The sequence below is a fragment of the Hipposideros armiger genome, unplaced genomic scaffold, assembly GCF_001890085.2.
Source record: "Hipposideros armiger isolate ML-2016 unplaced genomic scaffold, ASM189008v1 scaffold_5, whole genome shotgun sequence".
NCBI classification, from domain to species: Eukaryota; Metazoa; Chordata; class Mammalia; order Chiroptera; family Hipposideridae; genus Hipposideros; species Hipposideros armiger.
Window position 1 is genome coordinate 8,004,463 of NW_017731355.1, and position 14,636 is coordinate 8,019,098.

The 14,636-nt window shown below is 35.1% G+C and overlaps 1 protein-coding gene across 1 annotated transcript in view; it reads left to right on the forward strand.

Moving 5' to 3' along the window:
• The window catches only part of FERMT2 (FERM domain containing kindlin 2), a 77,038-nt gene that overhangs the window by 37,904 nt on the left and 24,498 nt on the right, over nucleotides 1-14,636 (forward strand). Inside the window, exons 4-7 of the mRNA XM_019646124.1 lie at nucleotides 7,361-7,495; nucleotides 13,777-13,809; nucleotides 14,136-14,361; nucleotides 14,465-14,576. Coding sequence (XP_019501669.1) covers nucleotides 7,361-7,495; nucleotides 13,777-13,809; nucleotides 14,136-14,361; nucleotides 14,465-14,576 — 506 coding nt within the window. The remainder of the gene's footprint in view (nucleotides 1-7,360; nucleotides 7,496-13,776; nucleotides 13,810-14,135; nucleotides 14,362-14,464; nucleotides 14,577-14,636) is intronic.

Here is a 14,636-nt window from a genome sequence, read left to right on the forward strand (position 1 = left end):
GCAGCTGCTGTGAGCGGCCGTCCAGAAGCCGGCGACTGATCTGCCTCGCCCGGGAAGATCGCAATGATGGTGCCAACTTGGGCCAGTGAAGCAACGTCCTCCACAACTAAATTGAAGAACAGAACGACAGCAACTTGTCTGTTCCCCTTCCCCCACTTCCCCAGTGCTGTTCCCATCCCCCAATTCCCCAATAAAAAATCTTTAAAAAAAAAAAGACCTTCTCCTCCATGGTAAATATCCAAGAGCTTTCTTAATCTCTGATTGATTATAAAACATCCTGTTTGTCTCTCACAGATGTCATTGACTTTCTTATCTTTCTGAGAATTGTAATTAAGATGTTTTTGTTTTGTTCTTCTGTTCTCTGCATTAGCTTTATTTCCTTAAGTTGTTTTTCTTTTCATTTGGTCTCTTTCATGTTAGAATCTCTGTGAGTTTTCCATTGCTGCCATAATAAATTACCATAAATATAGCAGCCTAAAACAACAGAAATTTATTATTTTGTAATTTCTTTAGGTTAGAACTCCAGGCACAGCATGGCTCATCTAGGTCCTCTGCTTAGAATCTTTTAAGGCCGAAATTAAAGTGTCAGCAGGGTAGTGTTCCTTCCTGATGGCTCTGAGAAAGAATTCTAAATGGTAGAATTTGGCTTCATGTGGTTAGGACTGCGGTTCCCCTGGTTTGTCTGCCAGGGGTCATTCGCAGCTTCTAGAAGCCTCCCAAATTCCTTGATTTGTGGCTTCCTTCCTCCGTCTTCAAAGCCAGTAATAGCAAATCCAGGCTTCCTTGCTCTTCATATCTGTCTGCCTTGTCCTTCTGGCTCTTCTCTTCTCTGCTTCCCTCTTCTTCCTTCCTCCTCTGTTTGGAAGGCCTCATGTAGTTACATTAGACCAGCGGTTCTCAACCTGTGGGTTGCGACCCCTTTGGGGGTCAAACGACCCTTTCACAGGGGTTGCCGGGTACTCGTGTGTGGGCGTATCTGCATGTGGGCCTGGAGACGGATAGAGGAGCGGTGTCTCGGTTCCTAAGACCATCAAAAATATATGTTTTCTGATGGTCTTAGGCAACCCCTGTGAAAGGTTGAGAACCGCTGCTTTAGACCTACCTAGACAATCCAAAATAATCTTCCTAAAATCAGTTGATTAGTAACCTTAACATTTTCCAAGTTTCTTCACTGCAGTCCCTAGGTTAGTGTATGATTGTATATCCAGGGACAGGAATTTTTAGGGGTATCTCTAGAATTCTACGTACTACAGAGGCCTTTCTCAAATGTCTATCAATCATTGACTGTCCATTCATACATTTAATGATGGGGCACTACAAATGTCCCATGGGAATAGGAAGCTCTACATTGAGCGGGGTTTAGCTTGTCACCCCTCTGTAGCGTATTTGGACATTGAGCAAGCTTTTTCAAATGTTACTATCTACCAGATATTTTCCCTAGGGCTGGCTGTTCAGGTTCTCCTCTAGGGAATCCAGAAGATGTGTATCTAAGGGGTACGTTTAATCCAGTAGGGAGCAGGAAAGGGGTGCTGGAGCAGGATCACTTTTCATGTTTCTGTTTTCACTGCTGGGTTGTGCTTGGGTCAGCATGGTGATGTTCAGCGTAGCTCCTTCATGGGCATCTCCTTCAGCAGACGCCTTAATTTTATATTTCTTCTCTTTGCTGTGTCATCTGCTATATCCCCGCCGGGCTTCTGACTCCCAGAATTTTTCTGATGTTTCTTACCTGATGTTTTCTCTGTCCTTATAAATGTATTTCTTTATTTTTTTGTATGATTTTGTAAAGGTGTAAAAACAAATGTGCCAGGTCAATATGCATATTTAACCAGAAACTTTTTAGAAAAATTTATTTTTAAACTAAAATGTGAATGTTACCTTACCTGAGAACACGTCTCTGCTCCTGTTTCCCACTTCCTCACCCCCATAGTTTTCGGTATATGTAGCATTTATGTAGTGTATCTTCCACTAGATTTGTCTTGATTACATTATATTGATTTTGAACATTAAATTTCATTGCTACTTAGTGTATTTTTCTGTTATAGAGAGGTCCTGGATTATTGCTTTGTGTAGAGACTCATAAATGGCTAGTTTATTATTGAACTATAAAATTTTGCATAAATGAAGGGTAGCTTGTATTTTGATATACTGATTTTAAACTTTTAATATCCCATAATCATCTGTGTATTTTATTTTAGTATATTAAACCTTGTTTAATTACTTATATGCTTCACCAGGCCCACTCTTACACATGTGATTCAGATTCCTAAATTCCTATAGCAATGAAATAATTAGCATCTTATGTGAAGGTGTAGGCTTAGTTTCCTTTTTTGTTATTGTTGAAATGAAAGCTGCTTATTCACAAAGTTCATGTGCATCCAGTGGCTATCCAGAGAAAAAAGATACCATTCTTCTCCACCTTCCCCTTTCTCTAAGCTACTAGTTCTCAAGGAGTTGGAATCAGAATTACCTAGAGAGCTTTTTTATTGAGATATAATTGATGTGTAACATTATATTAGTTTCAGATGTACAACATAATGATTTGTTATTTGTATATATTGCAAAATGATCACCACACTAAGCCTAGTTAACATCCGTTACTAGAGCTTTTATAAGTCAAGCTGCGGGAAGAACTGAGCCACGAAGAGTATCTGGGAATGTGGCCCACGCATATATTTTTAATGCTTTTTTTAACTTCACAAGCAGTTCTCATGGGAACATAGAGTTAACTACTTCATCTGCTTTAGGACTGACCAAAAGCTAGTTATAATATTCATTCTTCTAGTAACATTAATAGCTGGTTTGTAAGCTGGACAGGAAATGACCTAAGGAAAAAAATTTTCAAAAGAATGAGTCATGTAATGCAGTGATTTTCAAACAGAAAGGACACACCAAAAACATTTGGGAGGCCTTTTCAAATTATACATGCGTGTTTTCCCCTAGCCCATTAAACTTGACGATGGTGAATTGTGTTAGAAGCGTGTCATATCTCTCAGATGATTCATTTTATGTCCTTCTATACTTTTTAGATTTTTCACCATGTACCATTACTTGATTTACTTTGGTGGATCAAATGGGTGGAGAGCAAGATTACTACCATCACCACCCTGCCATCACTTAATACTGAAGTAGTGTAGAGACACCTGATTATTCAGAAGCTTGGACTTTTCTAATGCCTTTTCTTTCTCCCAACATGGGCAGTGATGGCATTTAAAACTGAGGGTACACTGAGGATTGAAAATGTAACTCATAAATCATTAGGTCTCTTAGAATGTTAAATCTTGTTTATTTTTAAAGTAGGTAGGAAATGATGATTTGGTTTTATTAGATAATATAGCTCAAAAGATGTACTTGAAATATCTTAGGAGTTTCTGAATCTACATAATCATAGCAATTAGTGCTAATGCCTCAAACCCCAAAAATTAAATTTGAAGATAAATGGGTTCACTTTTTCATACCTTGACTATGTAAGAATGAAGAAAACCCTTGATTTTTAATTGTGTAACTTTAGCTAAAGAATATGCTGTCCTATTTTTAACTTTAAAAAGAAATCAGACATCTCTAGAAGCTCTTAAGAAAGTGACAAAATTCAAGGAACAAGCGTTTATTTTTAACATGATTTCTGCTGTTTAGTACTTAAGATGTACTTTACCCCAAATTTATTAATAATTAAACAGCAGTTATGTTCACTTACTGTCTAGTAACCTATCTGTTCAGGACAGCTTTTCTGGTAATTCTATTTTCATGTTTCAAAAAAACATTCCCCAGGAAATAGCCTGTAAAATACAGAACAAAACAAAACCTAACGTGTATTAGTGTTCCTAATGGTAAAATTCAAATAACCAGCAGAGAAACAAAAAAACCTATGTAGTTATTAAAAGATTTGGACTTCTTTTTCAAACATAGAAAAAGGTATGCATAAAATAATTTTAAAGAAAGTCCAATGTGGTTTGCAGTGATTTTTCCACCATGTTAATTTTTACATGCAAATTAACTTTGATTTGAAGAAATTTAATAGATAAATGAGCAAAGGAAGGAAATATGTATAAATGGCTGAAAACCTTTGAGGAAATGTACAAATGACTACTAATCCAAGAAATGTAAATTGAAACAAGAAGATAAACATACTGTTTTTCAAATAAGCAAAGTCTTAGAATACCACTTGTGTTCATCTTGCTCCACTTTTGCCTTAAAATTATTATAACCTTTGATCTATTGGGTTGTCGGAAAAGTCATAACGCATTTTTGCAATGAAAAACATAGAAAAAATACGTCATGGCTTTTCCAACAACCTAATAGTAATTCCATGCCAATGAATTCCTAAAGAAATGAAATAAGGAAAAATATGTATATAGATAGATGTTTATAGGACCATTATTTATAATGGGCTCAGTATTAGAACAGTTAAATTATAATATATTTATACAGTAGAATTCTGTACATCTATTCAAATGATCACTTGTTTACATAGTCACATTCCATTTTTCAAGAACAGTTTTAAAGGACTTGATTATACTTTTTTGTAATTTCCAAATGATTGTATAATTTTTTAAATTGGAGAAAAGCATTAATAATTAATACTTACAAAGCACTTATGTGCCTGCCCTGTTCAAGAACATCCACCCATATGAATCATTTAATTTTCACAACAACCTCCTGAGGTATATAGTATTATTTTCATTTTACAGATGAGGAAACTTGGACACTGACAGACTGAGTAGCTTGCCCAAAGTCCCCCATCTCATAAATAGTGAAGCTGAGATTTGAATCCAGGTAGTTTGGCTGTGTGCTTCTGCCTCACACTGTGTGCCCCATACAGCATTAGAAGTTATACAGCGATTTGTATTTTGTCATTCACTCTGTTCTACAGTGTAGTGCTGCCAAAACATGATATATAGACCCAGTGCTTTTCCCTTCTGCTGCCTTTTTTCTTCTTGGCTCTCTCTCTCTCTCAGTGCTCTTTATTTTTTAATTAACTTTATTTTGGTATAATATAAATTAGACCTATTTAAAGTATAAACTTTGGGCCGGCCGAGTAGGCTCAGTTGGTTAAGAGCTCACTCAAGAGTGTGAGTTCTGAGCAACAGCGGTTTGAGTCCTGGCCCAAGCTGAGCTGCCGCTGAGCTGCCAACAGGTGGCAGGATGGCTCAGCTAAAAATAAATAAATAAAAATAAAGTATGACGTTTGATGAGTTTTAACAAATGTCCACGTCTGTGAAACTACCATAACCAGGATACAGAACATAACTGTCAGTCCCCAAACTTCCGCCAGACAACCATTGATCTGCTCTGTCACCACAGCTTTGTTGTTATTTTTTGGAATTTTATGAATGGAATCATACAGTATATATACTCTTTTCTAATCATCTTCTTGTACTTAGCATAATGGTTTGGAGATACATTCATGTTATTTCATGTATCAATAGTTTGTTTTTACTGATGAGTTGTGTTCCATTGTAGGACTATACCACTAACAAGAAAATATATTTTGTTTATCCATTTGGGTTGTTTCCAGTTTTGGCTTTTATGAATAAAGCTATTACAGATGTGCTTTTCATTTTCTTGAGTAAATAACTAAGAGTGAATGTTTGAGTTGTATATGTTTGACTTTATAAGAAACTGCCAAACTTCTCAAAAGCTGTCTCATTTCACATTCCGAGCGGCGAGTCTGAGGCTTTCAGCTCCTGCACATCCTGACCGACACGGGGTGTTGTCAGTCCTGTTAACGTTGGCTGCTCGGCTGGGTGTGTGATGCTGTCTCATGGTTTTAATTTGTATTTTCCTGACTAGTAATCTTTATGTGTTGCTTAGCCATTTTATGTATTCTTTGGTGAAGTGCTTGTCCAAATCTTTATCCCATTGGCCTCTTATTGTTGAGTTGTGTGTGTTCTTTATACACGTGTATTTTGGATATAAGTCCTTTGTCAGATATACATATATATTTTGTGAATATTTTGTCCCAGTATATAGCTTGCCTTTTTGTTATCTCAGCAGTATCTTTCAAAGAGTGGGTTTTTGGTTTTGGTTTATTTTTTAAATAAAGGGATTTTTTTTTTTTGGTGTGTGTGTGTCCTATCTAAGAAATCTTTGTCTACTTATATTTTCTTTTAGGTCTATGATCCACTTAGAATTAATTTTTGCATATTGTGTTAGGTAAGGACTAATGTTCTTTTAAAAATACGTGTGACTCTCTTGTTCATCACTGTTTGTTGAAAAGGTTTTCCTTTCCCTTTGAATTGGACTTGGCACCTTGGTTCAAAATAATGGACCATTTATATAAATGACGTTTCTGGGCCTTCACTTCTATTTTATTCATCTGTATGTCTCAACATTTAGCCAATAATTATACGTCTTGATTGCTGTAGACTTATGATGTCTTGAAATCAGGTAGTATAAGTCCCCAACTTTATTCTTTTAAAAAATTGCTTTGACTATTCTAGGATTGTTCTCATTTCCTATAAATTTTATAATCAACTTGTCAACTTATACACATGAGCAAGTTGGAATTTTGACTAAGATTCCATTGAATCTTTAGCTCATTTTGGGGAGAACTGACTTCTTAACAATTCTTGCAATTCATGGATATGGTATGTAATATATATACAGAGGATGCCAAAAACTATACACATTTTAAGAAAGGAAAAAAAACTATTAAAATTGTAATACTCAATATATACTGATACCAAAAGATGAATACAAGTTACGTCTGACTTCTGCAGTTACAAGAGGTGCTCAAAGTGGTTACCATCAGCGTCTAGACACTTCTGATTACGGTGAACTACTGCTTTAGCAACGCTGACCAAAGTGTCCACTTGTATACATTTTTTTGGCACCCTGGTATATATAATATATAATATGTACTTATTTGAGTTGTCTTTAATTCCTTTTGTTAACTTTCATTTAACTATTTTGCCTCTTATCAGATTCTTCACATGAAAATTAATAAGGTAAACACAGAAACTTGTAGCCATTTGATACAAAGAAAAATTTGAGTCAATTAAAATTTTGAAATTTGGTAAGGATATGAAAGTATTTTCATTACATTTATTTTAAATGCAGAATTGAAGGTTACTATATAATATAAAGCTTAATTTCTTATGGTTTTAGATAAATAAATATATAAGAATTCTAATATTTTTTGTACTCTAGATCGTTATCTTTCCATTTTGATGTTTAGATAGTTATGAATTAAGAGTGCTTTTTAAGTGTCTTGCCTGTCTTTTGAATGACATTAGTATATGGTAAACTACGTACACAGAAGGAAATTACAAATTCTTATTTTGAAATGGATTAATAGATGGATTCACCCATTATAAAATGTTTAAATTTTCTTTAAGTCTAATAAAATTTCTTATCTTAACAGATATCAGACACCCTGAAGAGCTTTCTCTCTTGAAAAAGCCCAGAGACCCAACAAAGAAAAAAAAGAAGAAGCTAGATGACCAGTCTGAGGACGAGGCGCTCGAGTTAGAGGGGCCTCTTATTACTCCTGGATCAGGTGAGTCTGACTAAGGAACAGCTCGTTGTGAGAACCATGGACTGACTGTATGCCTGTGTGTTCTGATAGGGGATAAATGGATTACACAGGTCAGGAAAATAGTGAAGTTAAAAAGAAAAAAGAAAAAAACCGTCTCCGCATCTTTTCCCTCAATCATGAAACTGCCACCATAGTGTCATGTGCATATCATCATGTCAGGTGTTAATAGTTGCATCAATAAAGAGGAAGGCTGGTTCTCTGTTCAGGAAGAGTCAAAAAGGGACAGGATCTTAATTGGGCTTAGTTCTTTGCTTTGCAGATATTGGACAGTTTTTTAGTATTTAGTTTTCTTTTTTCTATATTTTGTGGAAAACACCACTATTTAGTTAAGACATCTTTTCTCAGGTACTGAAAACCTGTCCGCTTTGCATCTGCTGGTCCCTTTGCCTCTCTGCCTTTTTCCTTTTTGGTTTGCTCCTTTAAGAAACTTTTTCAGATTTGCTTCCATTACCTCCTCAACCTGAATTAGGTATTCTTCTAATTCAGTTCATTCCTGGTCTTTTATATTCTGGGATGATGAAGATGAAAGCAAATACTCCATGTCATGCTTGCTATATGCCCAGTACTATTTCACACACTTTATCCTTGGAAACTCATTTAATTTTCACTACAACCCTTTGAAGTGGATTATGTTATATTTTAAGGAAGAAATTATGGCACAATAAGGTTAGGAACATCTAATGTCACATACCTTGCAACTTTTATGTCTCTGTTCACGTACTGATAGCGTTTGGGAGATACCAAGAAATAAGATAACCCTTACTCTTAAGGAGTTTATAGGCTAGTTGAAAAACAGTTACTATATTTAAGGAGGTAATATACAGATGCTAAATTAATTGAGGTGTTACATATAGTAAAATGAACAAATTTTAAATTACAGATGTGTATTACAGCTGTATATACATTATAATCACCCAGAACAGGATATAGCATAATTCCAGCACCTCAGAAGGCCTCCCATATTCCTTTCCCAGGTCAATATCCCACAAAATAACCACCTTTTGCCTCTGACCAAAGATCAGTGTTGCCTGTTCTTGAACCTCCTATAAATGGAATCACACCTATGTGCTGTCTTGTGTCTGTGAAATTACTGTTTTGAAAGAGGGAATTGAAAATTTGGTTTTAGTTGTCTACACCCAAGCAGTTTAATTAAAAACATGTGAGGAGTTCCAACAAGTTGATATTAAATACTAAAGAAGTACCCAAAGGTAGGGATACATAGAGGACTGATGATCTGTAGAGAAAATATCCACTTAGTACCATACGCACATAAAAAGTAATATGTAATCAATTTTTAAAAGAAATATTAAATATCTAGTTTGCCTGCTTTTATGATTTGTTAGCACTTTAGTCAATTATTGGACCAAATATTGAAAAAGAGGGTCAGTTGCATGTTGTGTCCATAATAAATAGCAATAGGTCCATATATCTCAATGTCTGACATCCTGGGGACGTCCGACACTGCTCAGTGCTTCACAAATGTTCCTGTACTACAGATGTGGAAAGGGTTAGAGACAATCTTCATTTGAGGAAAAGACACACCGTTTCCCTTAGTTCCAACATGCTGCTTGATTTGTGAGCATCTCAGTGTGTGCATGGTCAACAAATCTATGTATTCAGTAAATGATAATTATTACTTAGCACATTATTTTTCATTTGTGCCTCACAAAACCCCTTCAGTTTTGGTGGTATTATGCCTATTTTACTTATAAGGAAAGAATCCAGAAGAATTAAGTAATTTGCCCAAGGTCTCACAGCTAGAATTCAAATCCAGGTCTGCCTGGCTCCAGTGCTTGTATTTCTAACCATTGTGTAACATTCATCTCTCCAATTATATTTAAAGTAAGTATTTTTGAATTCTAATAGAAACATTTGATAAAATATTATGTAAATTATAACTCAACAAAGCTAATTTTTTAAAAAGTAATGTTTTAAGAGGTAAAGGATCATGAGTGAATTAATGATTCTTAGACTTCAGTCAAATTCTTACATAGAATTATGGCAGAATTCTGAGTTCTTAAATACCTTGCTTACCTGGCTGTGCTCAGACGGCATGCTCCTGAGTGCTTTGCCACTTCCTAACTGTAACTAGGTAAATATCTAATCTCCAATCACCTGTTGGAGGGAACCCACTGAACTGGCCTGATCCCAGATCTGGGGAAAACAATTTTTCCAAGTAAGAATTAATTTTACAGTATAGTGCTGATGTACAGATTACTAATTTCAGGATGTAATATGTAAATAGAAATACAAAATTACCTCATCAGAAACTTCTCTAAAAAATCTAAAAGCCAGCTAGACAAAGGAAAACCCTGGCTCTTAAAATAACACGTACAGGAAGTAATCAATACTCTTGCTTGGCACTGTCAGGAAAGTCACTTTTTCAGGATGCTGTTTTTTCTAACTGGAACTTGCCATTTTAAGCAGCAAAACATTTTTTTAAACTATTATTTAATTATAAAAGTAATGCATGTATATCATAAAAATTCAAATATAGAATTATGTATTCATTTTTGTTTTTAATGAAAGTGAGAGTGTGTTATACACACATTTGTAATTTGCGTTTTTTCACTTGGCAATGCATACTAATGGACCTCGTATCTTTTTTTAATTTTCAGTCATACTTGAATAAAATCTCATTATAAAAAATTCAAACATTACAGAAAATTTACTAAACTGAAGGTGGAAATTCCACTTTAGCTTATTCTCTTGCTACTCCTTCTCAAGAACTAATTTCTTGATTGCTGTGTATAAATATATTGTAAACAGTTGGAGTGTAACTTGTCAGCACCTTTTCTATGTGTTTATATATACTTACATGTCTAGTTTTTTTAATAACATGATGAGAACCTAAATATTGATTGTATATTCTGCAGTTTGAGTGCTCTTCATTGAACAATATGTTTTAATAATGTTTCTGTGTCAGAATAGAGAGGTCTCGCTAGTTCTTTACAAATGGCTTCAAAGTTTTCCATATTAGAAAAACTATTTTTAACTGTTTATCTGATTTTCCTATCAAGTATACTCTAAAAAGTTTTCCCAAAGTTCAAATATACTCAAAAAAAGAATGTAAGGGCCGGCCGAGTGGCGCGGTGGTTAAGAGCTGGCTTGGGATGCCGGAGGGCCCCAGTTCGGATCCCACATATGATGGCCAGTGACACTGCCCTCTACAGCTAAGATGCTGAACAACAGCTCAACCTGGAGTTGGGCTGCCGTGGGTCGCCGGCGATGGTGTAGGCTGCAGTGGGTTGCCATGGGCTACCATGTGTGGCCAGCAGCCAGCATGAGCGGCCATCCAGAAGCCGGCGACTGATCTGCCTCACCCGGGAAGAGCGCAATGATGGTGCCAACTTGGGCCAGTGAAGCAACGTCCTCCACAACTAGACTGAAGAACAAAAGGACAGAAACTTGTCTGTTCCCCTTTGCGCTGTTCCCATCCCCCAATTCCCCAATAAAAATCTTAAAAAGGAATGTAAAAGTGTAAAAGTGATGGTTTCACATTCCCATCAACAGTATATGAAAATGCCTCCTTTTCTACATTCTGCCAATATGAAATGTTGTAAATCTTTACATAGATTTTTGCCAATATGACAATAAAGTAGTATGTCAGAATTTATTTTCTATTTCCCTGATAAACACTAGTGTGAATATATTTCATATATTCATATATAGCCATTCCTGTCCTATTGATTTTCAAATCATGGACTTTGTCCATTTTTTGTTTTTATTTTTAGTGATATTAATCATTTGATATGTTAGATATGTTCCCTATATTGGCATTTCATTTTTAATTTTGTTTGTGGTCTTTTTTACTAAAGTTATATATTTTTATGTAGTCAAATCTATTTATAGTTCTGAGTTTTCACTTTTAAAATCTTTACAAATATAAAGATTCTATATTTTGTTTTAATACTTTTATAATTATTTCACATTTATATTTTTAATTCACCTGTAATTTGGTATAATTTGATGGAAAAATTTCTAAAATGTATTAGAATAACTTTAGTTCTCTTTTTATAAAGAACATATAAGAATATAATTTATAATAACCAAGTTATGAGGCAAATTCTACAGTGTTAAAACAATACTCCTCTCAGGAGCTGTGAGGTTACATCGTGTTTTTTACTACCTATAGCAGATGGGCCCAGACTGTAGTACTCATTGAACGCTTTATTTCTCCTTAGTTTTTAAGTTATCTTTCCATATAGTCAGCATATTGCTGACTAAAACACATTACTTCATCTTACCCTGTATTAGTTTTCTGCTTTAAATGTGTTTTAAATTGGGCAATCAGGAATACAAGAGCTAGTTGGGATTGCCATTGAACTGAGGCTTGAAAGGAATTTAAAATGCACTTACCCTCTCACCCAGCAATGTTGCTAGAATTGGGAAATAAGTACAAAAATGTTTCCTGGAAGCATTTTTTGCAATAACAGTAGTGACATCAATAACAAAGCGCTAAATAAATAAATGCACACCAGTTGAGAATGGCTTAACTAAATTATGGTACATGGGAGGCAGTGTGTATAGCTGCAGACTGGCTGATGATAGCTTGGCTGTGTAACTTAATAAATAGCTCTTGACATTGAACAAGTTATTTAACCTGTTTGTGCCTCAGTTTGCTCCTCTAAAATGGGAATAATAAGGTTGTTGGGAATACTAAATGAGTTATTGTCATAGAGTGCCTAACAAAATAAGAATAGGAAAAAATGAAGGATCAAAGACAAAGTGTAAAATATACCAAGTATAGGAAAATTGAGAGGGAAGAGATTTGCGTGGGTGGCTGATGCTATTAAATGTGATTTAGGGGAATATATTTTCTGTTTTAGAAACTGCATAAAGAAAATAGTCAACTCTAACTTTAATCAATTCTAAATAGTAATTATAGTTCATCATACTAGGAACAAATTTCCAATGTCCTGCCATTCTTAGTAAGAGATTTATTTAATAGATCTTTGAAATAGGTGAGAAGATCCTGCCTGGAAGGTAATACTTTCCACACCTGTTGACATGGATACTCTCCATAGCAGAGTTATCCTTTGCCCCGCTGAGTGGGAGTAATGTTTTCAGCCCTTTTAATCTGTGTGGGGTGCCCAAGAAACCCTTTCAGAAAATGCCCTTGTAGTTCAAGGTTCTGTCTTTTAAAGCCACAAATAATAAATACCCAGTGTTTTTTAAAGGCCTGAAAAGGAGAGTTCACAGCTTTCTTTGTTGCTTATTTAAGTTTAACAATGTTGAGATTCTACAAGTGGCTTTAGTACTAAAATTGGAAAAACACATACTAGGGACATCAGATCAGATACCCTGTAGCTAGGAATTATTATTATTTTTACGGTGCATTCTCTTCCTAGATTAGGTTATGACAACTACAGACGTTTCTAGCATTTCATAGTTAATTATTTCTATCATTGCGTGTGGGGTAGGGGGAGTTAAAGAGCAAAGCAGAGATATTCCTAAATCAGGTAAGGGAAACAGCCATTCTCTTTTCCATCATCCATTAACAATGTGATACCCATTTATACATGTGCTTTTTAATGATGACTAAAGAATAAAATTAGGACTTTGGAGGAGAGGTGCTTTTACTTAATGTCATTCTGAACTTTTAAAAAGAGTTCTAACCTTAATTTTTGTAGTTTAAATGACAGGATATATCATCAGTTGACTAATTTCAACAAACTTTTAATTTATGTAACCTCTACTGTATTCCTAGCCCTTTAATACTGAGGAATCAAGATAAAGACAATATCCCTGCCTTCAGGAGTCTAATTACAAAATGTACCTTTGTTAGCTATAGTTGGCCTCTTTCCAGGCCAAAATTTTATCTACCCCTTTGCTTTAATACTTTATTTGTAAATCTGTTGGAATCCGTTTAGCTAGTCACTGAGAAAACATTAACATAACATTGTTCTCTTAATTTATGTGAATTTATTCACTTAACATTGAGTTGTCTTAAAATACAGGGTATGTATTTCAAAGGGTGATAAATGGACATGTTTGTCACTAGACACTTGACTGGAACACAACTTCATTCTTTTAAATTGGACAGAAAACTTAATTTACTTAGGTTATAGCTTCTAAGATTCTTTACTCTTAAATCCACTTGCAATATGTATTTCAGTTTATGATTCACAATTACAAAAAAGTCTGTTTTCTTTTTCCCATTTCCTTCTCATTCTTTTGTTTCTGTCTTCTATTGTTACCTTTCCTTTATCTTCTGAACTCCTTTCTTTCCTTTCCTGTAGGCACTGATGTTCTTTACATTGGCCCTCTGAAAGGTGAGCCTTGCCACAATTAAAAACAAAAAGTATTAGTCTGCTTTACCTGTACCTTAACTTCTCATTCTCTTGAACTGATTTCCGCCTCCCCCCCCCCCAGAATTTCCAGCAACTTAGTTATAATCTTTTGTTATTGTATGTTTGAATGTTCTGTAGATAGAGTGGTAAAATTAATTTCACATGATTTCAAGACAGGTAAAATAATGTACTGAGCTTTCTTCAAGAATGAAGCTTGTATTTCACAATGTGCTTTAATATCATTATAACACGTATTTCTGAAAAGTAAGGTTCTGTACTTCATACTTATTTTTCATGTTATTTATTAGGAAGTATATATTCGAGCCCAGGACTTTATAGTAAAACAATGACCCCCACTTACGATGCTCATGATGGAAGCCCCTTGTCACCGACTTCTGCTTGGTTTGGTGACAGTGCTTTGTCAGAAGGCAACCCTGGTATCCTTGCTGTCAGTCAGCCCATCACATCGCCAGAAATCTTGGCTAAAATGTTCAAGCCTCAGGCTCTTCTTGACAAAGCAAAAATCAACCAGGGGTAAGTTTTAAGATATAATTAAAGACTTCATTTATCCATGAGAGGTAGAAGTATGTCACTAATTCTGTATTGCTTTGTTCCACTGCTCTTGTCCTCTGTCCAGGTGGCTCGATTCCTCAAGGTCTCTCATGGAACAAGATGTGAAGGAGAACGAGGCCTTGCTGCTCCGATTCAAGTATTACAGCTTTTTTGATTTGAATCCAAAGGTACCAAGGGTTTAGAGGAATTTCTTCTTTTTTCCTTTTTGTTTTGTTCATTTGGATATTTGTTTTTTT